This window comes from Salarias fasciatus, chromosome 3, assembly GCF_902148845.1.
Source record: "Salarias fasciatus chromosome 3, fSalaFa1.1, whole genome shotgun sequence".
Lineage (NCBI taxonomy): Eukaryota > Metazoa > Chordata > Actinopteri > Blenniiformes > Blenniidae > Salarias > Salarias fasciatus.
Window position 1 is genome coordinate 24,900,245 of NC_043747.1, and position 25,830 is coordinate 24,926,074.

A 25,830-nucleotide genomic window follows, 5' to 3' on the forward strand; every position below is an offset into this window, starting at 1 on the left:
TCGTTGTGCTGTCATTTCAGGCGTCAGCAGGCGGCGCCACGACCGATTCAGACTGTGACGCGTTGAGTGAAAAAAAAAAAAAAAACACTTTGAACCCGTCCGGCTGGTCGTTGTTCACTTTCAAGTCAGTAGGGGAAATGTGTGTGAGTGTGACAGAAATCCTGGCACCACGCGTTGTTTATGTAACCAAACATTCCTGCTTTTTAATCCAAATAAACCTTTCAGTCTTAATTCCACATTCAGCTTTTATTGTCTTTGCCTCACATTGAACAGCTCAAACTTATTGAGATATTCCAGTTCAAACAGATTAAGCAAACATTACCCACACACAATGAAAACAATTAAATGATGATTCACATACAATGTAAGTAGAGTGTTCTAAAACTAAATAAATCAGAAAATAGTGAAAATACTGGTTGCAACTTCCCATATTTCTAATCAGTTGTTCTTTAGTATATAGAGATGCCAAAAAGAAAGTTAATTCCTCAAGAGGGTCCCAGTCATCCATTGAATTTAAATATGATACATATTAAACAGATTCTCAGATTCTCAATCACACAACTCTGAATCGGTGTCAAGCATGGGATGCTCCAACATGTGTTATAAGACCCCTGATTATCTCTTCGTGACCCCAGAATCTCATTGACAGAAGTTTTAATGCTCCTCTTTGTTGCCTCTGCAGGTCGGACCTCCCATGATTTCTTATGTTTCCCTCTGTAGTCTGAACTACATGAGAAAATGACACGGGCAGGATTTCAATCAGGATTAGAAGTTCTCTGAACTGGGTTCATTAAACTCAGCAGAGACTCCAGAAGAGCCGAGGAGCCACAGTCCAGCGTGTAGCGGCTGGGTGAAGGTGGTCTGGACTCTGTGGAGGAGAGTCATGGTTTCAGACACGCTGTAGAAGGACAGAATACCTGCCTTGTGATCCAGGTACACTCCCACTCTGGAGGACTGAGGACCTGAGACGGGTCTGCACTGCTTGTTGTACCAAAACATGTAAGAGTTGTTGTCACATTTCAAAGCCCAGGATTTGTCATTAAACCCCAAAATGCATTCGTTTTCACTCCCTGCTCTGCTGATGTTCTTGTATGTGACTGCAATGAAAACTCCTCCCCCTCTCCGCTCCACCTCCCAGTAACTGCGTCCAGTCAGACTCTGTCTGCCCAGGACCTGGTACCAGTAGGTGAACCTGTCGGGATGAGGAACGAAAGCGTCGTCCTGACGCTTGATGGCCACCTTCCTGTTCTCCTTGGAGAGTAACAGACGTCTGTGTGCCGAGTTTGGATCCAGAGCGATCTGCTGTGAATATTTTAAGAATTCTGCTCTGGTCTGTGGCTCTGAAGGCTTCTCTCCGGTGCCTCTTGGTGGAAACCGGTTGTGGTCCTTCTTGTCTTCCAGCTGCTCCAGCTGGACGTCTTTCCTCTTCAGCTCGGTGATCTCCAGCTGCAGTTTCTGCATCTGCTGCTGAAGCAGCTTCACATCGTTCTCCCGCTGCTGGATACTCTGCTGGATGTTTAGTCGATTCGCCTTCAGCTTCTTCTGCTTCTGGCTCCTTTCCGCTGCAGCTGGGACTGTTTCACGGCCTCGGCTTTGGTCCATCATGCAGGTGATCTGGTGAGCTGCTACTGTCGGCTTCAGAGCACAGCTTCAATATTCTGTTTGAAACAAAGAAGACCTTACTGTTACTTTTCATAATGTTGACTGAGAAAACATTGAATCATCAGTTATGTAGTGTGATGATCAGTCGCCCCCTGGTGGCTGTTTGCTCTCTGAATCATGAGTCCTATCAGACAACCCTAACCCTAAGAAACTGATCTCAGAGATAGAAAAAATATAAAACCTGAAATAATGTCAACTGTGTTCAAGAAAAACACCACACCACAAACAGCTGATTTGCTTTTTCTTCTTTTCCTGCACATTTGATCCTCAATTCAGAGGCTGAAAAAACATTTAAGCAACAAGAAATTCAAACCTTCCCATTTTACTTTATGCAGATGATTCAACTGTCTATTTTCACAAAACTATAAAATTACCAGCTACAATCTCAAAATAAAGACAATTTTAATTAAACTTTCTGATGAAAAATACTGTGAAAGGTTCAAGAAACTCCTGTAGCTGTAGCATTCTGAATGTTTATACAAACTCCATCCATCCATCCATCCATCTTCAGCCGCTTATCCGGGCCGGGTCGCGGGGGCAGCAGTCTCAGCAGGGATGCCCAGACTTCCCTGTCCCCAGACACTTCCTCCAGCTCTTCCGGGAGGATCCCAAGGCGTTCCCAGGCCAGCCGAGAGACATAGTCTCTCCAGCGTGTCCTGGGTCTTCCCCGGGGTCTCCTCCCGGTGGGACATGCCCGGAAAACCTCCCCAGGGAGGCGTCCAGGAGGCATCCTGAACAGATGCCCGAGCCACCTCAGCTGGCCCCTCTCGATGTGGAGGAGAAGCGGCTCTACTCTGAGCTCCTCCCTGGTGACTGAGCTCCTCACCCTATCTCTAAGGGAGCGCCCAGCCACCCTACGGAGGAAGCTCATTTCGGCCGCTTGTATCCGGGATCTTGTCCTTTCGGTCATGACCCAAAGCTCATGACCATAGGTGAGGGTGGGAACGTAGATTGACCGGTAAATCGAGAGCTTCGCCTTTCGGCTCAGCTCCTTCTTCACCACGACGGACCGATACAACGACTGCATCACTGCAGCCGCTGCACCGATCCGCCTGTCAATCTCACGCTCCATCCGTCCCCCACTCGTGAACAAGACCCCAAGATACTTAAACTCCTCCACCTGGGCTAGGGTCTCTCTACCTACCTGGAGAGGGCAAGCCACCTTGTTCCGGTCGAGGACCATGGCCTCGGATTTGGAGGTGCTGATCCTCATTCCTGTCGCTTCACACTCGGCTGCGAACCGCCCCAGTGCATGCTGTAGGTCCTGGTTCGATGAAGCCAGCAGGACAACATCATCTGCAAAAAGCAGAGATGAAATCCTGTGGTCCCCGAACCGGACCCCCTCCGGCCCCTGGCTGCACCTAGAAATTCTGTCCATAAAAATGATGAACAGAACCGGTGACAAAGGACAGCCCTGCCGGAGTCCAACATGCACCGGGAACAGGTCCGACTTACTGCCGGCAATGCGGACCAGACTCCTACTCCGGTCATACAAAGAACGGACGGCCCTTAACAGGGGGCCCTGGACTCCGTATTCCCGGAGCACCCCCCACAAGACACCACGAGGGACACGGTCGAATGCCTTCTCCAAGTCCACAAAACACATGTGGACTGGTTGGGCAAACTCCCACGAACCCTCGAGCATCCCATGGAGGGTATAGAGCTGGTCCACTGTTCCACGACCAGGACGAAAACCGCATTGTTCCTCCTGGATCCGAGGTTCGACTATCGGTCGGATCCTCCTCTCCAGTACCCTGGAATAGACTTTCCCGGGGAGGCTGAGGAGTGTGATCCCCCTATAGTTGGAGCACACCCTCCGGTCCCCCTTTTTAAACAGGGGGACCACCACCCCGGTCTGCCAATCCAGAGGCACTGTCCCCGACTGCCACGCGATGTTGCAGAGACGTGTCAACCAAGACAGTCCCTGCACATCCAGAGACTTGAGGTACTCAGGGCGAATCTCATCCACCCCCGGTGCCTTGCCACCGAGAAGCTTACCAACCACCTCGGTGACTTCAGCTTGGGTGATGGACGAGTCCACCTCTGAGACCTCAGCCTCTGCTTCCTCCACGGAAGACGTGGCGACGGGATTGAGGAGGTCCTCGAAGTATTCCTTCCACCGTCCAACAATATCCCCAGTTGAGGTCAGCAACTCCCCACCTCCACTGTAAACAGTGTTGGCGGAGACCTGCTTTCCCCTCCTGAGGCGCCGGACGGTTTGCCAGAATTTCTTCGAGGCTGACCGATAGTCCTCCTCCATGGCCTCCCCGAACTCCTCCCAGACCCGAGTTTTTGCCTCCACAACCGCTCGGGCTGCAGTTCGCTTGGCCTGCCGGTACCCGTCAGCTGCTTCGGGAGTCCCATGAGCCAGCAAGGCTCGATAGGACTCCTTCTTCAGCTTGACGGCAGCCCTCACCTCCGGTGTCCACCACCGGGTTCGGGGGTTGCCACCACGACAGGCACCAGAGACCTTACGACCACAGCTCCGGGCAGCTGCTTCGACAATGGAGGTGGAGAACATGGTCCACTCGGACTCAATGTCTCCAACCTCCCTCGGGACATGAGAGAAGCTCTCCCGGAGGTGGGAGTTGAAAACCATGCTGACAGAGGGTTCCACCAGACGTTCCCAACAGACCCTCACAACACGTTTGGGTCTGCCAAGTCTTTATACAAACTCACTCAGCATAACTTTGGCTGGTTGGCTATCTTCGATGGTATCACGGATATCTCAGCTCAGATCAACACCGAAGAAATTTGCTAAAAAAAAAAGATCAAATTTTCTTTGCAATTTTTACAACCTGCTTGAGGGTTGGACCAGATTGGAGCCTCTTGGGCCAGTTTTGGCCCACGGGCCTCATGTTTTGACAATTTGAAGCATCTGAAAAATGTGTCATTTCTGTTATCTAAGTTCAAACAACCTGTTTTAAATTCAATAATATTGAATAAATAAGGCTTTAAATTTGATCATCATTATCAGTTATACAAATATTGTTATTGTCCAAACAAGTCAGTGTTTTTATTGGCTCTGAGCTCAAACATGTGGACCTTGATCCAGCTGCAGTCTGGAACTTTGACAGAAGGAGAAGCAGTTAATCCAGAAATAGATTTAATTGTTCCTGGAAGCAGTGATGTTTCCCCATTTCTCTCAGTATAAAGACTTGTACAGTATCAGTTTAGAAAAGGGAGAAGCACCAGAGTTCGTTTGATTTACTGCACTTCTATGATTGAATTTCACCCTTTTAGTACTAAAGTGAAACAACAGAGCACTGCTTTGACCATTCTTGTTAAGGTGTCGGTAAGTTAAAGGGGAAGTCTATTGATGGTAATTTGACACAATTTTAGTGATGCTGAGTCACAATGGCATTCTGCGCACAATCAAAGACGAAGGCTGTGGAACTTCCTCATGCCAAACCATGACAAGGAGCGGCCTCAACGCGCACAATCTGCCGCTGACTCTCAAATGTTGAAATTAGGAACTTCTTCCATATAAAAACTAAAAAAATCACACAAAAACCAAGAGTTCCAGTAATATTTAATTTGAGCCTAGTCGAGTTGGAGTTCCACAAGGCTCGATCCGTGGCCCATGACTGTTCAGTATTTGACTCATAAAGAAAATATTGTTTTAGGTGCGTTTGCCTTTTCTGTGCAAACAGCTTGCCAAAATTTCCTGAAACAAAAATGAAAAGAATGATGAGTTTTCACTCGAAACCAAAAATGCAGAAGCTGCTTTTGGAGAACCAAATCATTATTTCCCAGATAAAATTGGATGTCAACATCTGTATCATCGGCATAGAGGCTACTAAAAGCATAAAGACATGAAATGATAGTGAGTCCAGGATGGAACCTTGAGGAACTCCACATGTAGGGTTCAGAACAGACATGGAATTAATGGCTGACACAAAGAATCTTTTATTTGGGTTTAAATCAGTTCATTGTTTTCCAGAGATGCTCAGCTAGTGTGTCATGTGGTGAAGCAGAATATTATGAGCAACAGACTCAAATGCAGCAGAGTCAATCAAAGTCCATTTGAATTCATAAATTCCCTGTGTGGCATCATTCATTTGGAAATGTTTTTTTAAAGAGCAGAGAGAGTGTATTTTTTAGGTTTTACAACAGTCATCTCTGCTCACATTGATGTGATTTTGACCCAAACTGTGCAAGATGTAAGAAAACAAACCTGACTGAAAGGAGTTTTCACACTCCAGGAAGTTGTTGAAGAGTCTTTACTGGAATTTTATTGAGAAGTGGAACGTCTGATGCAGTTATGTAACGACTGATAATTGATTCCTTTTGAGAGGCGGTTATGTAACAGCAGTTTTCAACACATTCATGACAGATTTAATGAGTTCAAGTCAATATCAAAACAATTTAAAAAATGTTGCTCCAGTGAAATGGGACGAGTTACTGTAACACGTAACTATAAAAGTCAAACCCACTAACCTGTGGGCCAAGACTGGATGAACTAATAAACTAGCACTTTTTTTAAAATTTCAAAGTATTTGCATAAGGAAGTATCATTAAAATTGGCTTCATGTTGAGCTTGTTGGAATTTTCTGCTGTAATTGATCAAAGATGTAGACATTGCATAAAGAAAAACCTGAAAATTTAAATTTGAAGGTGATTATTACACTATTTTTGTGACTAAGACGAACTTGAGATGTATATTGGAGCAGCGTATCACCGTTAGTAATGGAAGAGACTCTCAATCGTATGCTGTAAATGCAATTGGAAACGTAACTCTGTAACCAGAGCTGGCTATCTATTCAGATTTCCCAGATCAATTCCATTTGATTCATGATTCAATTTAATTTTTAATGATTTTTCAGTCACAGGACCAATTTTACTTTAATATGGAATAAATTCTCAGAGTAAACAGTAAAAATGAACTTGATCTTTTTGCATTGATACAACTGAAAATATTTACTTTAAGAAATGAGCCCATTGCATTTACATTAATCATGTCTTTTCTATTGAATGTGACCAAAATGAAAATGCAGTGATTTAAAACAGGCAGGCAGAGTGAATCAGGTGCACATGGTGAAAGTCTCAGGCAGCAAACTGAATGTCCTTCTTGAGTGGCCCTGATGTGTTTCATAACTGGTAGAACCTGCTCGTTTTGTTCCCTTCTTTTGAGGATCCCTAACATAATTAGGGCTGGCGCAATATGCTTCTTTCTCGATTCGACTTTTTTTGATCCATTTATTTATTCATTTATTTATTTATTTATTTATTTTATTTTTTATTTTTTGGTGTCGGTTAAATTTAAATTGTGATTCTTTGATTTTAGTGCTTCTTGGTTTGGTTTGTTTTTTTCTAGTTGTTGTTAACAACAACAAAAAAACAACATTTTGAATTCTATTTTTGAACAAAAGAAGTATTTTAAAATCGCCAAACAAAAGATCCTGACACTGATGTGACTTGATTATTTTTCCCTACCCCTCATCATAATCAATAGTTTGTGAGAAGAAATCGATTTTTTTTTTTCCATGAAGAAGACAGAGTGTGTGCATCAGAGGCTCTCACCTGAGTGTTGATGCTGATCAGTGGGATGTGGCTGCCTCGATGCTCTTCATGTGTGAATGCTGTCCTGTCACTTCACCTGACCAGGTGTTTCAGCTTGGCCCTCCCACTGAACTCTCTTCAACTCAAACCTTCCCACAATCCTCCTGTGGCATTCATAACCAGTACAACAAGGAGACTGAGGACTGACGCGGTCACCATGATCCCAGAGATTCATTTTATTGTCTTTTTACATAACACACTCTTCATTGACAGGAATTTCAGTGGCAGTGACGCCACCAGCTGGATTTCTGTAGTTTGAGCAGATTGACTGTTTTAAGTTCATGAATTAGAAACAGTCTCAGCATCACACAGAAAGAGAAAAGATCACAGGATTTAAAAACATCATCATTATTGTCAAGTCACTTTTTTCAATGATCCAAATTCTTAAAAACAACCTGGTAAAACAGTCTTTAAAGTGATTAAACAGTTAAATTTCCATAAAAATCAATGTTTACAAAGGTTTGATTCACTGATGATCTGCTGATTAGTAGTGATGGCAAGATGAAGCCTCATGAACCACTGTTTTTGTTTTCTGAAGCCTCGAGATGGCACTCTTGGATGAAAGATTGAGGCTGAAGTACTGGCAATGAAGTGTGCTTTCAAACATTTCTTGAACGGATAGCACCATCTAGTGGCTTCAGAAAATTAAGACAGTGGTTCATGAAGCTTCATCTCGCCATCACTACTGATTCGTGTCCACATTATACATTAACCTGGTTCATTGACGAGGAGGACGAGGAGCCCAGACATCCAGCAGCTTGAATGACTGAAGCATTAGCAGTAGCAGCTCCTCCTCAGCGGCTCTCAGTGAGATGTTTGTCCCTGTGTCTCTCAGGATGTCCTGTAGTTTGTCTCTGCTCTCTGACACAGCTGCTGCCACATCCTCAAAGTATCTGAGAGGAGCAGTCTGGATGCTGGAGGAGTGTGTGGGCTCACTGAGTGCTGACACTGAGGGGTAGCTGAGCAGAAACTGGGTGTGGTCCTCTGTGTGAGCCAGCTGCTCCAGCTGGACGTCTTTCCTCTTCAGCTCAGTGATCTCCTGCTCCAGCTTCTTCTGAAGCTCTTTGAGTTCACTCACTGCAGTTTGCTGCTGGGATCTCAGCTCCTGTTTCACCTCAAGGCTTCTTTTCTGGATGAGATGGATTATCTGGGTGAAGCTCTCCTCGCTGCCGTCATGCTGTTGACAATTTTTTTCCTCTCAAAAGTGCCAGGTTACTCCAGGAAGTGACGTGGCGCGGGCGGCGGAGGAGGAGGAGGAGGAGGAATGGGACGAGGCGCTGTTCGACTTCCCCGGTCAGACGGCTGAGGACCTGTCCTTCCAGAAGGGGGCGCTGATCTGGGTGACGGAGCACATCGACACCGAGTGGAGGAGGGGCAGAGTGGACAGGAAGGAGGGGCTTTACCCGGCGGCCTTCACCCAGCCCTCCCTGCGTCCACCGCCGGCGGGTGGAGGATCGGCCAGAGCCGTGTTCGACTTCATAGCTGAGAACCAAGACGAGCTGACTCTCAAGGTCTGTGATTGGCTGTCTCTCTCTCTCTCTCTCTCTCTCTCTCTCTCTCTCTCTCTCTCTCCCTCTCTCTCTCTCCACAACCCTCTGAAACACTGATCTCTGGACTCACACCGGATCTTCGTTCATTTCAACGGTTCTGTTTCCCCCTGCAGGTCGGCGATATCGTGACGCAGGTGGAGTCGGTGGACGAGCAGTGGATCGTGGGAGTCGTGGCGGGGAAGCGAGGGATCGTGCCCAAAAACTACATTTCGCTCCTCTGAGGAGAGCAGCTCGGCGTGGGCTGAAGGAGAAATGCTGGATCCTCATCAGGGGGCGGGGCTTTGACCCGGCGACGCCTCCATCGGTCCAAACAGCTCAGACCCTTTCCAATGACTGATAACTGGAGGAACCTGAAAGACACGACATGTGCTCGATTTCCCTTCATCTGCACTTTCCTCCTCTACTGAACTTTCTTTTTTTTTTTAATTCCATTGAAATCTGTCTTTCGCAGATCGGTTTCAGCCCTGAACCAATGAAAACGGTCCAAACTAGCTCTGTATTCACGAGTCAGATCACTACGGCGGAGTTTTGTTGCTTGTTTTTTTAACCCTTCTGTTGTTGTTTTTTTTTTAAGGAATGAAACAACCTTCTTGTTAACCATCGGAGTGCAATTGAGTGAAGTGTTATTTGTCTTTATTATTTTACCAGAAAATCTGCTGACTTTGGTCTAAATTAAAGTTTGAATCGTTTTCATTTTCAGCTCGAAACAGAGGCGTCAAGACAGACAAATCAAACCAGTTCTGCCTTATTCTCAGTGGATTCAATGTTTTTTTCCACAACTTTTCCCAATGTATCAAGATCTTTTTGAAGATTTTGAGAAATTCTCATGGCCCTAGTAGGCCGCTGTAGATTACTGAGTAAACGTGCCAGAGACCGCAAAGACTGAAAGGTGAGTTTAACTGATTAAAGATCGTGTCCGGAGTTTCCGTTCGTTTCCAACGTGTGTATCATTTTTCAACAGAGCTTAAATGTGTCAGTCTGGTTCAATACTACAATATAACAGTGGTGGGCCGTCAGGGCCTGCAAAGCCTTCTCTGCTGGCCTAAAAATTATCTGAATTACAGACTGATGTAAATTATATTTTGTCCATAAATAATTAATAAATGATTCCAAACGGTATGTTCCAGTTCCTTTCATAGTTTTCCCGTGGTTGCGCTGCTTCCAGACATGTTTTTTTCATATTAAATCATTTAACCAATCAGATTTCAGGCATCATCTGTTGCTAGGGCCAAAGAAATCTGCCCGAGGCCTTCGCTATCCGTTCCTGATGGCGCAGTGAAGTAAAGTGAAGCGTCAAACAGACAGCTGCTTCAACCAATCAGATTTCGAGTTGGCGACTCAGCGCCTTCTAGCTTCTGGCAACAGCGTATCCAGACCCTCTGATTTACATTCACCAAGAGATACAGTAGGGGGCGGTATGCACCTAAGTTGTTGGTCGCCTACCGCAATTATTCCAAAGAAGAAGAAGAAGAAGAAGACCTGAAGAGAAATAAAACTTATGCCAGAAATACCACAGGGCAAGCTGGACTTTCAGCCCTGGCTTTTTGGAACTGAAACGCACGGATAATCTATATGACAGAGCAGTTTAACTCTTTTTGAGGAAGGAAAGGAGGATGTATTTTGTTTTCAAATAATCAGGATTTTGGTGAGTATAATGTTCCTCTTTTCCTAAATAATATTGCTGTTTTATTAAGTTGATGATGCTCATTGTATGTGCACAGATCTAGTAGGAGACTTGTGCGCTTCAGCAAAGGCATTTATTCTGGCTGCACAAGTATCTATCTGCTGTGCAGCAGCTCTTTATGTGCATATCTGCATAATAAGATTTTTTTTTTTGTAGACAAAATAGTTATTGAGAGGTGTATTGGTTCAGGCGGATCTGTTCTGAAGGCCTTAGGGTGAAATGCACGGTCCGCCACTGCAATATAATATTAGCATAAAGCAATATAAAAATGTATTTATGAGCCCCGCCTTCGTCTCATAGACCCCCATGTTATCCGAAAAAGCGCCGTCAGCGTCAGCCAATAGATTTCGAGCTTCCACATTCTCGTGTTGTCAATCAAAGTGTGCGCGCAGCCATGGAGCACGCGCACGCGCCCAGGCAGGGGAGAGTTAGCTCCGCAGCAGCCGCCCCGCTTACCTCGGATATATCCACTGTCTGCTGAACATCCACCGTAAACAGCTAAACATGGAGGATGCTGTAGGACTCGGAGGCTCTCATTTTCACCCAACAGATAATAGCGTGCACAATTGAAGGGGCGTGGCTTGGTCGCTCATGAAAGCAGAGGGAGGGCGGAACCTCGAGACATTGGATTAAAAAAAAAAAAAACTCTCTTTCAAAACTCCGGACACGAGCTTTAAGAGACTGTTGAGGCGAAGCTACTGGAGCGAACATCTGAAGGTGGGACGAACCACAGCTGTGTGTTTTATTAGAGTGTGTGTGTTGAGCATTAAAATTGAATGTTTTGTCAAGGAAGGATCGAGTTTGTTCTGTCAGAACGCCACCAGAGACACGGCATTGGGATTTTCTGAGGGATAATTTTGTCAGTACCAGCGATGCTTGAAATATTTCACTGTGCCTTCAGAGCAGCTTCCAACACGTGGTGTTCCTCTGAACGGTACGCTGGACTGAGCTGTCTGGGCATCACCGCTCAGTTGCTGTGCCTTACCCAACAAAGAGTATGTGTTTGTCCTAGAGCTTCTCTATACCGCAGTACCTGTTATCACTCAATACTTCTGAATTGAATTACTCAACAATACCTTTACGTCTCCCCACTCTACCTTTTACGTTTCTCTGCTCTACCTTGGCGTTTCCTCAGTCTGTCTTTTCATTTCCTAACTCTACCTTTGCGTTTTTCCGCTCTACCTTTGGGTTTCCCCGCTCAACCCTTGCGTTTAGCCACTCTGCGTTTTCCCTTCTGTACCTTTACATTTCCTCGCTCTACCTTTGTGTAACCCAGGTTAAAAATCATGGAAACAGTTATTTTCCATCCGTCCTGAGTGCACCTGAATGCACCTTTACGCTGCGTGTTGACGTACCTCACACAATTCCGGTCACGTGACAGAGCGAGCCAATCGCGTCTCAGAGTGACCTGCTTTTCATGCTTCAGCTGTTTTCCCCACTCAGACGTGTGGGGGGAAGCCAGCCGACAGCTGTGAGCAGGTTTGTTTCAAGCTTTACAATCATTCATCTGTGCTTTTGTTTCAAACTCTGTGCGCTGAGTATTGCATTATACACTTGTAGAAGTCACTGCCGGGCCTGCAGGGAGTCCCTAGCTGCCATCTTGTGCCGTTAATGTGAGGAACTGGTGAGTTGAATGAATGCTTCAATACTATGCTGGGCTAATGTAGCTCTGTAGCATTAGCGGTAGCATCAGCCCTGACACACATGATTGATTGCTTATGTGAAGCTTTTGTTGGCAAGCTGATGTGTTTATCTGTTAATTTCAGTGTGTGTTGGTCTGTTGAATGCACATGAACTGTGAGATGCTTCTCAATTGTAAGTGTAAAGAATGTAGCACCTTATGTATTTACTTTATTGATTATTTGTTTTGTGTACACATGAACTGAGCTCAGGGTAGCTAACATCTAGCCAAACATTTACTGGTCCCGTTGTTGAAACAGGCTGGGTTTCCATCCTGGACTGGAGTGGACCTGATGGCAGCCAAGAAACCACAGCTTGGACTCAGCTACAATCAACAGCCTTTTGTCCTACTGGTCTGGTAGGAAGGCTCGCAGCCTGTCCTCCCCTCCATGCACCTCACTACACTGATTGCCCAACCTGATCGCACTTCCCCTTTCCCATGGATAATAAACTGGACATTTTCAATTGAACTTTCACTAAACCCTCGTGGGTTGTTGGCATCGGTTTTTGACTGTGTATGTAATCACCAGGGGTTAATTTATTTACCCGGACGGCTTATTTTGAGGGCTTTGTGTTGTTGTCAATGAACAACCCTGAACAGTGATCAAGCGCTTTATTCAAACTTCAACCGGTCAACTGCTGCAGTATTGTAAATATTTTCTTTGTTAATTATTTTGTGTTTTTGGGATATTTCTTTTGTATAATTTGTTCACTTGTGTCATTTCAATACACGGTGTGGATTCCACCAACCTGGAATTACAGTCTCTGCTTTTAATTACACACCACCAGCTCCTGTAGACGTGCCCAGTCTTCTGAACTGCCCAAATTTATTTTCTCTTATTCTTTCTAATGGCGTGCATTAACAACGCGCCCGTTACATTTGCGTTTCCCCTTCTCTACAGTTTGTGGCGAGATGAGTCAGATTAATGGAAGCCAGACAACGCCACCTTGGGAGTTGCACCCAAGGAAATAACTAAAAGTGAGGACACTCAGGTTCGAGGCTTAAGAAGCAGGAGACGTGGGTTCTGGCTAACAGAAAATCTTTATTAAATAGTACACTTCAAAAACACATTCACTCTCTTTAAAAGACGGGGAAGAGGGGGAGCCCAAACAGGAGCTGAGGCTTACCGGTGGGACACGGGTAGAAGAGGGAATGAAGGCCTCGGAAGGATCACCCCAGACACACGTGGACACTCTCACTCGCTGAAAATAAAGGTGAACACACTCAAACAAAAAGGGGTGCGCAGCACATCACACGGGAGGGAGACCCACCACCCAGGGACACCGATGCCGCCACCGTCGTGCTCAGCTTCTGAAAGGGAGGGAAAAAGACAAGGGGAGTTTAAAAAAAGGGTTTTTCCCTTACATTCATGCATTCAAAAAAAAGAAAATAACTAAATAAACGCAAGGGGAAGGGCAGCCACAACTCACAAGTAAAATAAATAAATGCAAACCTGAAACGCCAGCGCCAAACAAAACAAAAATAAATGAAAAATAACCAAAATAATGAAAACAATTAAAGAACCAACAGCACAACAAAATACACCAACACTGGTCTTCAACAAAATTAATTAAAGCAGAAAGAAAAAATAAACCAAAAAGATGGCTTCCGTCTTCCGCCTGGCGTTCCACGAGCGTTCAAGCTCTGTTCAGGAGGTCAGCCAGTAGATTGGAGTGCAGGCGGCCGACTCCACGGAGCAGAGGCAGACCAGGCGTGATTACGTGTGCCAACGCTGGTCGTGGCAGCAACCCGGAAGGACAAAACAGCTGGTAGGTTCCACGCAGCTTAACTGGCCACTCCTAATATGTAATAGAAAGGGGCAGTCATACCTCTGCACATACCTTCATGCACCTATGGGGGTATTTGAACTGCATACCTGGCCAAAAGCATCCAAACTGACCACCCAGTAGGAGGGGTGGGGAGTCTGTGGCTTCACAACAGCCACCTAAACACAAACTGCTGATTACTGCCAGCTGATCATGAATGTGGGGTGCGCTTCCAGGAGGACAGCTATACTCACTCCTCTAGCAGCAAGTTGACACCCAGATTCAGGGGGAAATGATCCCAGACGCAGCCCAGCAGGCAAACACAGCTCGCACGGCTCACACAGCTCACTCCAGGAAGTGAGGAAGCCCAGGGGCGGGGTCTACTCTGGAACCAGCAGCAGAGGCTGCACCAGTGAGAATGGCCCTCTTTTATACACAGCTCCCCCTGGCGGGATTGGTTAATTATTACAAGCCAGGAGAGGGCCTCCTCCTGCTACACTTCGTTTCGTCTTGTCTTTTTCCATTACCACTCTACCTTTCAGTTAATGAGCAGTACACCTGAGAGACCTAAGAAACTTTTAAAATGCTCCACTTTTGACATCATTTTTGACCCCCTCATTATTATGATGCCACAACTTTCAAAATAACTCAAAAGTAATCACCATGAAAATGTTGCTGTGACTTTTTTCACATCTCTGATAATGGAATTAGCAGCTGTTCATGAAATTAACTTACATTTTGAAGAAATTAAGCTTTTTTTTTTACCTAAGTTAGATTTTTTTTTTATTGTCTTAACCACATCTGTTCCGAAGTGGTCACAGTAATTCCGGCAGTCCATCCAAGAGAACCTCGCCATCTGTTCATTTCCTCAAATCTGTGATGTTAACTGAACTGTAGTTTGCTGTTCTTTAAGGTGATGAAATCTAGATGCAGTATTATAGCTCATCTATTCCAGGTCGTCTGCTTATTTCAACATTCTATTAAGACACATGAGAAGATGGAAATCTTGATCATAAGTGAAAAGTTATTTGAGTATCTGACAAACATCCATCAGCATTCAGTGGTCTTTTATTCCTACATTTTTTGCACTTTATAATGTGTCTTGTTGTGCTGTCATTTCAGGCGTCAGCAGGCGGCGCCACGACCGATTCAGACTGTGACGCGTTGAGTGAAAAAAAACCAAAAAAACACTTTGAACCCGTCCGGCTGGTCTTTGTTCACTTTCAAGTCAGTAGGGAAAATGTGTGTGAGTGTGACAGAAATCCTGGAAAATCCTTGTTTATGTAACCAAACATTCCTGCTTTTTAATCCAAATAAACCTTTCAGTCTTAATTCCACATTCAGCTTTTATTGTCTTTGCCTCACACTGAACAGCTCAAACTTAATGAGATATTCCAGTTCAAACAGATTAAGCAAACATTACCCACACACAATGAAAACAATTAAATGATGATTCACATACAGTGTAAGTAGAGTGTTATAAAACTAAATAAATCAGAAAATAGTGAAAATACTGGTTACAACTTCCCATATTTCAAATCAGTTGTTCTTTAGTATATAGAGATGCCAAAAAGAAAGTGAATTCCTCAAGAGGTCCCCAGTCATCCATTGAATTTAAATATAATACATATTAAGCAGATTCTCAGATTCTCAATTACACAACTCTGAATCGGTGTCAAGCATGGGATGCTCCAACATGTGTTATAAGACCCCTGATTATCTCTTCGTGACCCCAGAATCTCATTGACAGAAGTTTTAATGCTCCTCTTTGTTGCCTCTGCAGGTCAGACCTCCCATGATTTCTTATGTTTCCCTCTGTAGTCTGAACTACATGAGAAAATGACACGGGCAGGATTTCAATCAGGATTAGAAGTTCTCTGAACTGGGTTCATTAAACTCAGCAGAGACTCCAGAAGAGCCGAGGAGCCACAGTCCAGCGTGTAGCGGCTGGGTGAAGGTGGTCTGGACTCTGTGGAGGAGAGTCATGGTTTCAGACACGCTGTAGAAGGACAGAATACCTGCCTTGTGATCCAGGTACACTCCCACTCTGGAGGACTGAGGACCTGAGACGGGTCTGCACTGCTTGTTGTACCAAAACATGTAAGAGTTGTTGTCACATTTCAAAGCCCAGGATTTGTCATTAAACCCCAAAATGCATTCGTTTTCACTCCCTGCTCTGCTGATGTTCTTGTATGTGACTGCAATGAAAACTCCTCCCCCTCTCCGCTCCACCTCCCAGTAACTGCGTCCAGTCAGACTCTGTCTGCCCAGGACCTGGTACCAGTAGGTGAACCTGTCGGGATGAGGAACGAAAGCGTCGTCCTGACGCTTGATGGCCACCTTCCTGTTCTCCTTGGAGAGTAACAGACGTCTGTGTGCCGAGTTTGGATCCAGAGTGATCTGCTGTGAATATTTTAAGAATTCTGCTCTGGTCTGTGGCTCTGAAGGCTTCTCTCCGGTGCCTCTTGGTGGAAACCGGTTGTGGTCCTTCTTGTCTTCCAGCTGCTCCAGCTGGACGTCTTTCCTCTTCAGCTCGGTGATCTCCAGCTGCAGTTTCTGCATCTGCTGCTGAAGCAGCTTCACATCGTTCTCCCGCTGCTGGATACTCTGCTGGATGTTTAGTCGATTCGCCTTCAGCTTCTTCTGCTTCTGGCTCCTTTCCGCTGCAGCTGGGACTGTTTCACGGCCTCGGCTTTGGTCCATCATGCAGGTGATCTGGTGAGCTGCTACTGTCAGCTTCAGAGCACAGCTTCAAAATTCTGTTTGAAACAAAGAAGACCTTACTGTTACTTTTCATAATGTTGACTGAGAAAACATTGAATCATCAGTTATGTAGTGTGATGATCAGTCGCCCTCTCGTGGCTGTTTGCTCTCTGAATCATGAGTCCTATCAGACAACCCTAACCCTAAGAAACTGATCTTAGAGATAGAAAAAATATAAAACCTGAAATAATGCCAACTGTGTTCAAGAAAAACACCACACCACAAACAGCTTCCTTGCTTTTCCTTATTTTCCTGCACATTTGATCCTCAATTCAGAGGCTGAATAAACATTTAAGCAACAAGAAATTCAAACCTTCACATTTTACTTTATGCAGATGATTCAACTGTCTATTTTCACAAAACTAAAATTACCAGCTACAATTTCAACATGAAGCTGTAGCATTCTGAATGTTTATACAAACTCACTCAGGATAACTTGGGGGGTAATGCTGGTTAGCTGTCTTTCATGGCAGCATCACCAATATCTCAGCTCAGGTCTACACTGAAGAAATTTGGTAAATGGTAAATGGACTACACTTGTATAGGGCAGACTGACGGAAGCGAGGCTGCCAATCTGCGCCATCGGCCCCTCCGACCACCACCAATCATTCACTCTCACAACTTCCACACTAGGCAAGGTGGGTGAAGTGTCTTGCCCAAGGACACAATGCCAGTTTCACGCCTATGGAAGCGGGGATCGAACCACCAACCTTCCGGTTATAAGACAACCCGCTCTACCAACTGAGCTACTGTCGCCCCACAAATTTGCTAAGAAGATCAAATTTTCTTTGCAATTTTTACAACGTTCTTGAGGGTTTGACCAGATTGGAGCCTCTTCGGCCAGTTTTGGCCCACAGGCCTCATGTTTTGACAATTTGAAGCATTTGAAAAATGTGTCATTTCAGTTAAATAAGTAAATAAAACGAAGTGGGCGGAGCTGAGATGGACGGGCCCATTCAAGGTGATGAAGGACATCCCACGCCATACAGTTGATGGGGAAGAAATCGACGTGGTCCCACGAGTCCCAGGGCAGCCCAGCGCCGGATCCGGAGGAACCAAGGCCCCTGGAACCGTCTGAAATCACCGGAAATGGGATAACATGGTGCAAGACCGATTCCCCCCGACGAAGAAGAAAAAGACGGCGTTGAGATGGAGCCCAAGAGGTGCCCTCTGCTGCGGCCTTCTGCGGCTAGCAGCGTCCGTTCCCCTCCTAATGTGGACATTGGAAGTGTCATGGGTGAAACGTTTTGTCCCAGCAGCTCACGACAACCTCATGATGCAAGGTTCTGGACTGACAGCTCGAGCTTTGGATCGAGCCCATCCCGGCAGGAGGAGAAGAAGCATCCCTACAGACCTCAGCTTCATCGCTCTCAATGTTCGCTGTGCTCCTGATCACTCCAGGGCCTACATCATGCAGCCCGGAAATAGACGTGTCACGTTTTTATAGACTTATACCTCCTCTTCCACTGTCCCCGAAGTGATGATTTAAAGTATTATTTAGTTGTTGCCCCCTATTACTGGGAAGACGTGGTGGCATACACAGGTTCTGATTGGGGTCCCGAATGCAAATCAGCCAGCTTCACCAGTCATTATGCTAAACTTCTACCATACGTTAGATTTCAAAAGGTGTGGGGAATTCTTGGTTGATGGATTTGTCTGATTGATGGTTTGGAAAGTTCAAAGGGTTCTTTTGACAATCTTCACATTTGTTGCAGTGTTTCTAGCCCCTGTCATCAACTGTGGTTGTTGTTGCATTCCTTTGCTTCGGTCTCTCATTACCAGAATGAATGCATCTGTTACTGACAAGCATGACTTTTGAGTTATTTGACTTATTTTCTTGTTTTCTTTTCTTGTTTTCTACTTTTTGTATCTTATTTGTTTTAGACTGTACGAGTTGGTTTAAATAAATGTTCAAATGCTCAAATAAACCGAAATAAACAAACAAACAAACAAACAAACAAACATGCACCCATTCCCTGCCAAATGGTGGTCGAGGAAACTGATCCACAGTTTTCCACCCTGGCCCACACTGCTGATGCCTCCTATCACATTCTGCTCCGTGTTGGTTACCCCTCTATCCCCCAGTCCATGACGTGAGGCAGACATCATTCTGCTGTAAAAACGCGTGAATGCAGTGATCCCAGTTTAACTGGAATCAAGAGAGGGCATTGTTGTATATTTGTGTTCCACTTGTGTTTCTGTTCCATTTGTATGACTGAGCTGTGATTTCATCACTCTGTTTTTGTACTTTGTAACTGCATGTTTGAAAGGTCACTTTAGTTTAACCTTTGAGTGAGCTATAAATTATGTTAAACCACAGCCTTGGAGAAGATCTGGTCAGAGGATTAACAGACACTACATTTATTGTTGCCTAAGTGCCTCAAGGGAGGAAGACGTATAATCATCTCAACTTGTGGAACGGCCTGTCATGATAAGACAAGCCATTATCAGTGCCACAGTGAACTGGGAAGGAGGTTTGGTATTTGTCTGCCCTGGTCGTAAAATCCAAGAAAGAGGTGGAGGAAAACACCCCTCCCAAACTGGGCAAACACAGGGAATGAAATCCCTTGAATGCAACCGATCAGCACCATTTTACCTGGGGTTTTGACTGAAATCAATTCTCGCAGGTTGGGCCGCACGGTGGCACAGTGGTTAGCGCTCTTGCCTCACAGCAAGTTCAAATACTGGCCGGGGCTCGGGGCCTTTCCGTGTGGAGTGGGTTCCCCCCGGGTTCTCCGGCTTCCTCCCACGGTCCAAAAACATGCATGTCAGGTTAATTTGTCACCCTGAATTGCCCCGAGGTGTGAATGGTTGTTTGTCTGTAAATATGTCAGCCCTGCGACAGACTGGCGACCTGTCCAGGGTGTACCCCGCCCTCACCTGCAGTAGCTGGGATCGGCTCCAGCCACCCGCGACCTGAAAAGGAAACAACGGCATAGAAAATGAATAGAGAAATGAATCAATTCTCGCAGGGCGGGGGTGTGGGGCATCCTGTATTTTGATTTTATTATTAGTATAGACCTTCTTTGCTGTCAGATCATCTTCAATTAAATAAAAGTACCTGTTCTGAGACTTAGAGGTTTCAAGCATCCTTATTTCATTTTAAATTCAGTCTCAACAGTTCAAACAACCTGTTTTAAAATCTAATGATATTGAATAAATAAGGCTTTTAATTTGATAATCATTATCAGTTATACTAACATTGTTATTGTCCAAACAAGTCAGTGTTTTTATTGGCTCTGAGCTCAAACGTGGACCTTGATCCAGCTGCAGTCTGGAACTTTGACAGAAGGAGAAGCAGTTAATCCAGAAATCGATTTAATTGTTCCTGGAAGCAGTAATCTTTCCTCATTTCTCTCAGTATAAAGACTTTTACAGTATCAGTTTAGAAAAGGGAGAAGCACCAGAGTTCGGTTGAGTTTGTTTGATTTACTGCACTTCTGTGATTGAATTTCACCCATTATGGTACTAAAGTGAAACAACAGGGCACTGCTGTGACCATTCTTGTTAAGGTGTCAGTAAGTCAAAGGGGAAGTCTATTGATGGTAATTTGATAAAACTTTAGTGATGCTGAGTCACAATGACATTCTGCGCACGATCAAAGACAAAAGCTGTGGAACTTCCTCATGCCAAACCATGACAGGGAGTGGCCTCAACACGCACAATCACCTGCTGACTGTCAAATGTTGAAATTAGGAACTTCTTCCATATACTAAAAACTAAAAAATATCACACAAATACAGAGAGTTCCAGTAATTTTTTATTTGACTCTCGTCTAGTTTGAGTTCCACAAGGCTCGATCCAGGGCCCAAGACTGTTCAGTATTTGACTCACAAAGAAAATATTGTTTTAGGTGTGTTTGCCATTTCTGTGCAAACAGCTTGCCAAAATTTCCTGAAACAAAAATGAAAAGAATGACGGGTTTTCACTCAAAGCCAAAAATGCAGAAGCTGCTTTTGGAGAACCAAATCATCATTTATTTCCTAGTTAAAATTGGATGTCAACATCTGTGTCATCAGCATAGAAGCTAATAAAAGCATAAACACATGAAATGATAGTGAGTCAGGGATGGAACCTTGAGGAACTCCACATGTAGGGTTCAGAACAGACATGAAATTAATGGCTGACACAAAGAATCTTTTATTTGGATTTAAATCAGTTCATTGTTTTCCAGAGATGCTCAGCTAGTGTTTCATGTGGTGAAGCAGAATATTATGAGCAACAGTATCAAATGCAGCAGAGTCAATCAAAGTCCATTTGAATTTATAAATTCCCTGCAGCATCATTCATTTGGAAATGTTTTTTAAAGAGCAGAGAGAGTGTACTTTTTAGGTTTTACAACAGTCATCTCTGCTCACATTGATGTGATTTTGACCCAAACTGTGCAAGATGTAAGAAAACAAACTTGACTGAAAGGAGTTTTCACACACCAGGAAGTTGTTGAAGAGTCTTTACTGGAATGTCTGATGCAGTTATGTAACGACTGAGAATTGATTCCTTTTGAGAGGCGGTTATGTAACAGCAGTTTTCAACACTTGCTATTACATTCATGACAGATTTAATGAGTTCAAGTCAATATCAAAACAATTTAAAAAATGTTGCTCCAGTGAAATGGGACGAGTTACTGTAACACGTAACGATAAAAGTCAAACCCACTAACCTGTGGGCCAAGAATGGATGAACTAATAAACTAGCACTTCTTTTAAATTTCACAGTATTTTGCATAAGGAAGTATCATTAAAATTGGCTTCATGTTGAGCTTGTTGGAATTTTCTGCTGTAATTGATCAAACATGTAGACATTGCATAAAGAAAAACCTGAAAATTTAAATTTGAAGGTGATTATTACACTATTTTTGCTATTAAGACGAACTTGAGATGTATGTTGGAGCAGCGTATCACCGTTAGTAATGAAAGAGATTCTCAATTGTATGCTGTAAATGCAATTGGAAACGTAACTCTGTAACTAGACCTGGCTATCGATTCAGATTTCCCAGATCAATTTCATTTGATTCATGATTCAATTTAACTTTCAATGATTTTTCAGTCACAGGACCAATTTTACTTTAATATGGAATAAATTCTCAGAGTAAACAGTAAAAATGAACTTGAGCTTTTTGCATTGATACAGTTGAAAATATTTACTTTAAGAAATGAGCCCATTGCATTTACATTAATCATGTCTTTTCTATTGAATGTGACCAAAATGAAAATGCAGTGATTTAAAACAGGCAGGCAGAGTGAATCAGGTGCACATGGTGAAAGTCTCAGGCAGCAAACTGAATGTCCTTCTTGAGTGGCCCTGATGTGTTTCATAACTCGTAGAACCTGCTAGTTTTGTTCCCTTCTTTTGAGGATCCCTAACATAATTAGGGCTGGCGCAATATGCTTCTTTCTCGATTCGACTTTTTTTTATCTATTTATTTATTCATTTCTTTATTTATTTATTTATTTATTTATTTTTTTGGTGTCGGTTAAATTTAAATTGTGATTCTTTGATTTTAGTGCTTCTTGGTTTGGTTTGCTTTTTTCTAGTTGTTGTCAACAACAACAAAAAAAAACAGCATTTTTAATTGTATTTTTGAACAAAAAAACTATTTTAAAATCACCAAACAAAAGATCCTGACACTGATGTGACTTGATTATTTTTCCCTACCCCTCATCATAATCAATAGTTTGTGAGAAGAAATCGATTTTTTTTTTCCATGAAGACGACAGAGTGTGTGCATCAGAGGCTCTCACCTGAGTGTTGATGCTGATCAGTGGGATGTGGCTGCCTCGATGCTCCTCATGTGTGAATGCTGTCCTGTCACTTCACCTGACCAGGTGTTTCAGCTTGGCCCTCCCACTGAACTCTCTTCAACTCAAACCTTCCCACAATTCTCCTGTGGCATTCATAACCAGTACAACAAGGAGACTGAGGACTGACACGGTCACCATGATCCCAGAGATTCATTTTATTGTCTTTTTACATCACACACTCTTCATTGACAGGAATTTCAGTGGCAGTGACGCCACCAGCTGGATTTCTGTAGTTTGAGCAGATTGACTGTTTTAAGTTCATGAATTAGAAACAGTCTCAGCATCACACAGAAAGAGAAAAGATCACAGGATTTAAAAACATCATCATTATTGTTAAGTCACTTTTCTCAATGACCCAAATTCTTAAAAACGACCTGGTAAAACAGTCTTTAAAGTGATTAAACAGTTAAATTTCCATAAAAATCAATGTTTACAAAGGTTTGATTCACTGATGATCTGCTGATTAGTAGTGATGGCAAGATGAAGCCTCATGAACCACTGTTTTTGTTTTCTGAAGCCTCCCGATGGCACTCTTGGTTGAAAGATTGAGGCTGAAGTACTGGCAATGAAGTGTGCTTTCAAACATTTCTTGAATGGATAGCACCATCTAGTGGCTTCAGAAAATTAAGACAGTGGTTCATGAAGCTTCATCTCGCCATCACTACTGATTCGTGTCCATATTATACATTAACCTGGTTCATTGACGAGGAGGACGAGGAGCCCAGACATCCAGCAGCTTTAATGACTGAAGCATCACAGCAGGAAACTTTTCTCTGTCTCACTAACTCAGCTTGTTTCTTTCTTTCCACACTCGTCTCACATACTTTAGTCCATGTAGAAAGTCGCTGGTGTGTTGGTTTCAAATCTTCTTCCTGTTAGATCTCATCAACTCCTCAGCTCAGAAAATGTGGAGGCTCCTTCAGAAAACTACACAAGAAGACCAGGTAGAGTCCTCTAGTGAGGGTTCACGAACTCTGCAAAGGCTCCTTCAAAAAAAAATGTAACTCCAGCGTGTAGCGGCTGAGTGAAGGTGGCCTGGACTCTGTGGAGGAGAGTCATGGTTTCAGAGATGCTGTAGAAAGACAGAATCCCTGCTGTGTGATCCAGGTACACTCCCACTCTGGAGGACTGAGGACCTGAAACAGGAGTAGGTGTGTTGTCGTGCCGAAATATGAAACTGTTTGTGTCACAACATAAAGCCCAAGAATTGTCATTAAATCCAATAAGAGATTCCTTTCCCTTTCCAGCTCTGCTGATGTTCTTGTAGGTGACGGCTACATAAACTCCTCTTCTTCCTCTCCACTCCACCTCCCAGTAACATCGTCCAGTCAGACTCTCTCTGCTCAGAACCTGAAAGTATCCAGTAAATCTGTCTGGATGGTCAGAATAAGGTTGGTTTTTCCATCTAACAGTTACTTTTCTGTTTCCATCAGATAATAACAGCCTTCTGTTTGCGGACGTTGGATCCAGCGTGATCTGCTGTGAGTACTGTAGGAAGTCTGCTCTGCTCTCTGGCTGTGGTTTTGGTGGTTGCTGTGGTTGTAGCAGTAGCAGCTCCTCTTCAGCAGCTCTCAGTGAGATGTTTGTCCCTGTGTCTCTCAGGATGTCCTGGAGTTTCTCCCTGCTCTCTGACACAGCTGCTGCCACATCCTCAAAGTATCTGAGAGGAGCAGTCTGGATGCTGGAGGAGTGTGTGGGCTCACTGAGTGCTGACACTGAGGGGTAGCTGAGCAGAAACTGGGTGTGGTCCTCTGTGTGAGCCAGCTGCTCCAGCTGGACGTCTTTCCTCTTCAGCTCACTGATCTCCTGCTCCAGCTTCTCCTCAAGCTCTTTGAGTTCACTCACTACTTTTTGCTGATGGGATCTGAGATGCTGTTTCACCTCCAGGCTTCTTTTCTGGATGAGACGGATCATCTGGGTGAAGCTCTCCTCGCTGTTCTCCACTGCTTCATCAGCAGAGACATTGATGGCCTCCACCTGCTGCTGAAGCAGCTTCACCTCTTTCTGTCGCTCCTGGATTCTCTTCTTGATGTTTAGTTGACTTCTCTCCAGTTTCATCTGCCTCTGCCTCCTCTCTGCTGCTGCATCTTGGGGTCCAGTCTTCTTCAGATCCTCCACTAACTCTGCTAACAGGATGTTCTTCTTCAGATTTGGCCTCTGTCTGAACTCCTCCCTGCACTGAGGGCAGCTGTAGATTCCCTTGTTCTTCTCTTCGTCCCAGTGGCTTTTAATACAGTTGCTGCAGTAGCTGTGTCCACAGGGAACCGCCACCGGATCCTTCAGGAGATCCAGACAGATGGAACAAAAGAACTTTAGTGGATCCAGCTGAGATCCTCTCTGAGCCATTTTCTCCTCTCAACAACAGCCAGTGTTTGAAGAGATTCTCTTCCTGATCAGCAGTTGTTAAACCTCACAACTCACACCAACCACACCTTATTTACTTGGTCCTTTGCTCTGATAGGATCAGGTTGAACTTTGGCTGCAATCATGTTGATAAGCCGTTATATAATAACATCTTTCAACCTCCATTAAACTATAAAATTCAGGCATTGCTCACAAGAGACAAGCACAGCTCAGCTCTTTCATGTGAAGCAGAAAAAGGATTTGTGAAGTCTTTCAGCTCTAACCAGTCCTCTTCTGATCCAATTCCTCTGATTTCCACTTCTGCCGATGTGGATCGGTGGACTCCTTTGTTCTTGTCTTTGTGTTTTGTCCTTGGAGACAGGTCAATCGACTTCAGCTTGTCAACTGATCTATGATCTAATCCCATAATGTGTGTTGGAAAATCGATAGACACCAATCCATCCATTTTCTGCCGCTTATCCGGGACCGGGTCGTGGGGGCAGCAGTCCCAGCAGGGATGCCCAGACTTCCCTGTCCCCAGACACTTCCTCCAGCTCCTCTGGGAGGATCCCGAAGTGTTCCCAGGCCAGCTGCGAGATATAGTCTTTCCAGCGTGTCCTGGGTCTTTCCCGGGGTCTCCTCCCGGTGGGACATGCCCGGAACACCTCTCTCCAGGAAAGCGTCCAGGAGGCATCCTAAAGAGGTGCCCAAGCCACCTCAGCTGACTCCTCTCGATGTGGAGGAGTAGCGGCTCTCCTCCGAGATCCTCCCTGGTGACTGAGTTCCTCACCCTATCTCTAAGGGAGCGCCCAGCCATCCTACGAAGGAAACTCATTTCAGCCGATCTTGTCCTTTCGGTCATGACCCAAAGCTCATGACCATAGGTGAGGGTGGAAACGTAGATTGACCGGTAAATTGAGAGCTTCGCCTTTCGGCTCAACTCCCTCTTCACCGCAACGGACCAATACAAAGACCGCATCACTGCAGCTGCTGCACCGATCTACCTGACAATCTCACG

General features: G+C 44.5%; 3 protein-coding genes and 2 long non-coding RNA genes across 6 annotated transcripts; 1 reads left to right on the top strand and 4 right to left on the bottom strand.

Annotated features, from left to right (window-relative positions):
• Positions 1 to 227: 227 nt before the first annotated feature.
• LOC115381620 (tripartite motif-containing protein 16-like) lies at positions 228 to 7,239 on the bottom strand. The gene is made up of 2 exons (XM_030083116.1): positions 7,186 to 7,239; positions 228 to 1,658 (listed from the first exon to the last, which is right to left on the bottom strand). The coding sequence occupies exon 2, from the start codon at positions 1,603 to 1,605 to the stop codon at positions 766 to 768; it is 840 nt and encodes a 279-aa protein (XP_029938976.1). The 5' UTR covers positions 1,606 to 1,658; positions 7,186 to 7,239; the 3' UTR covers positions 228 to 765.
• A 4,670-nt stretch (positions 7,240 to 11,909) lies between these two features.
• On the top strand, positions 11,910 to 12,776 carry LOC115381896 (uncharacterized). The gene is made up of 3 exons (XR_003930480.1): positions 11,910 to 11,937; positions 12,019 to 12,082; positions 12,399 to 12,776. It is a non-coding gene; the product is annotated as an uncharacterized LOC115381896 (long non-coding RNA).
• An 843-nt stretch (positions 12,777 to 13,619) lies between these two features.
• LOC115381852 (uncharacterized) lies at positions 13,620 to 14,253 on the bottom strand. The gene is made up of 3 exons (XR_003930472.1): positions 14,160 to 14,253; positions 14,016 to 14,084; positions 13,620 to 13,938 (listed from the first exon to the last, which is right to left on the bottom strand). It is a non-coding gene; the product is annotated as an uncharacterized LOC115381852 (long non-coding RNA).
• A 984-nt stretch (positions 14,254 to 15,237) lies between these two features.
• On the bottom strand, positions 15,238 to 22,464 carry LOC115381580 (tripartite motif-containing protein 16-like). 2 transcript variants are annotated; one of them, XM_030083068.1, is made up of 3 exons: positions 22,410 to 22,464; positions 19,549 to 19,584; positions 15,238 to 16,664 (listed from the first exon to the last, which is right to left on the bottom strand). In XM_030083068.1, exon 3 carries the CDS (start codon positions 16,609 to 16,611, stop codon positions 15,772 to 15,774), a length of 840 nt encoding a protein of 279 aa, XP_029938928.1. In that variant the 5' UTR covers positions 16,612 to 16,664; positions 19,549 to 19,584; positions 22,410 to 22,464; the 3' UTR covers positions 15,238 to 15,771. The 2 variants fall into 2 exon arrangements, with proteins under 2 accessions (XP_029938928.1, XP_029938937.1); XM_030083077.1 differs by lacking the exon at positions 19,549 to 19,584 and having other exon boundaries at positions 22,410 to 22,441.
• An 806-nt stretch (positions 22,465 to 23,270) lies between these two features.
• LOC115381372 (tripartite motif-containing protein 16-like protein) lies at positions 23,271 to 24,815 on the bottom strand. The gene has a single exon (XM_030082703.1). It carries the CDS (start codon positions 24,813 to 24,815, stop codon positions 23,424 to 23,426), a length of 1,392 nt encoding a protein of 463 aa, XP_029938563.1. The 3' UTR covers positions 23,271 to 23,423.
• Positions 24,816 to 25,830: the final 1,015 nt, after the last annotated feature.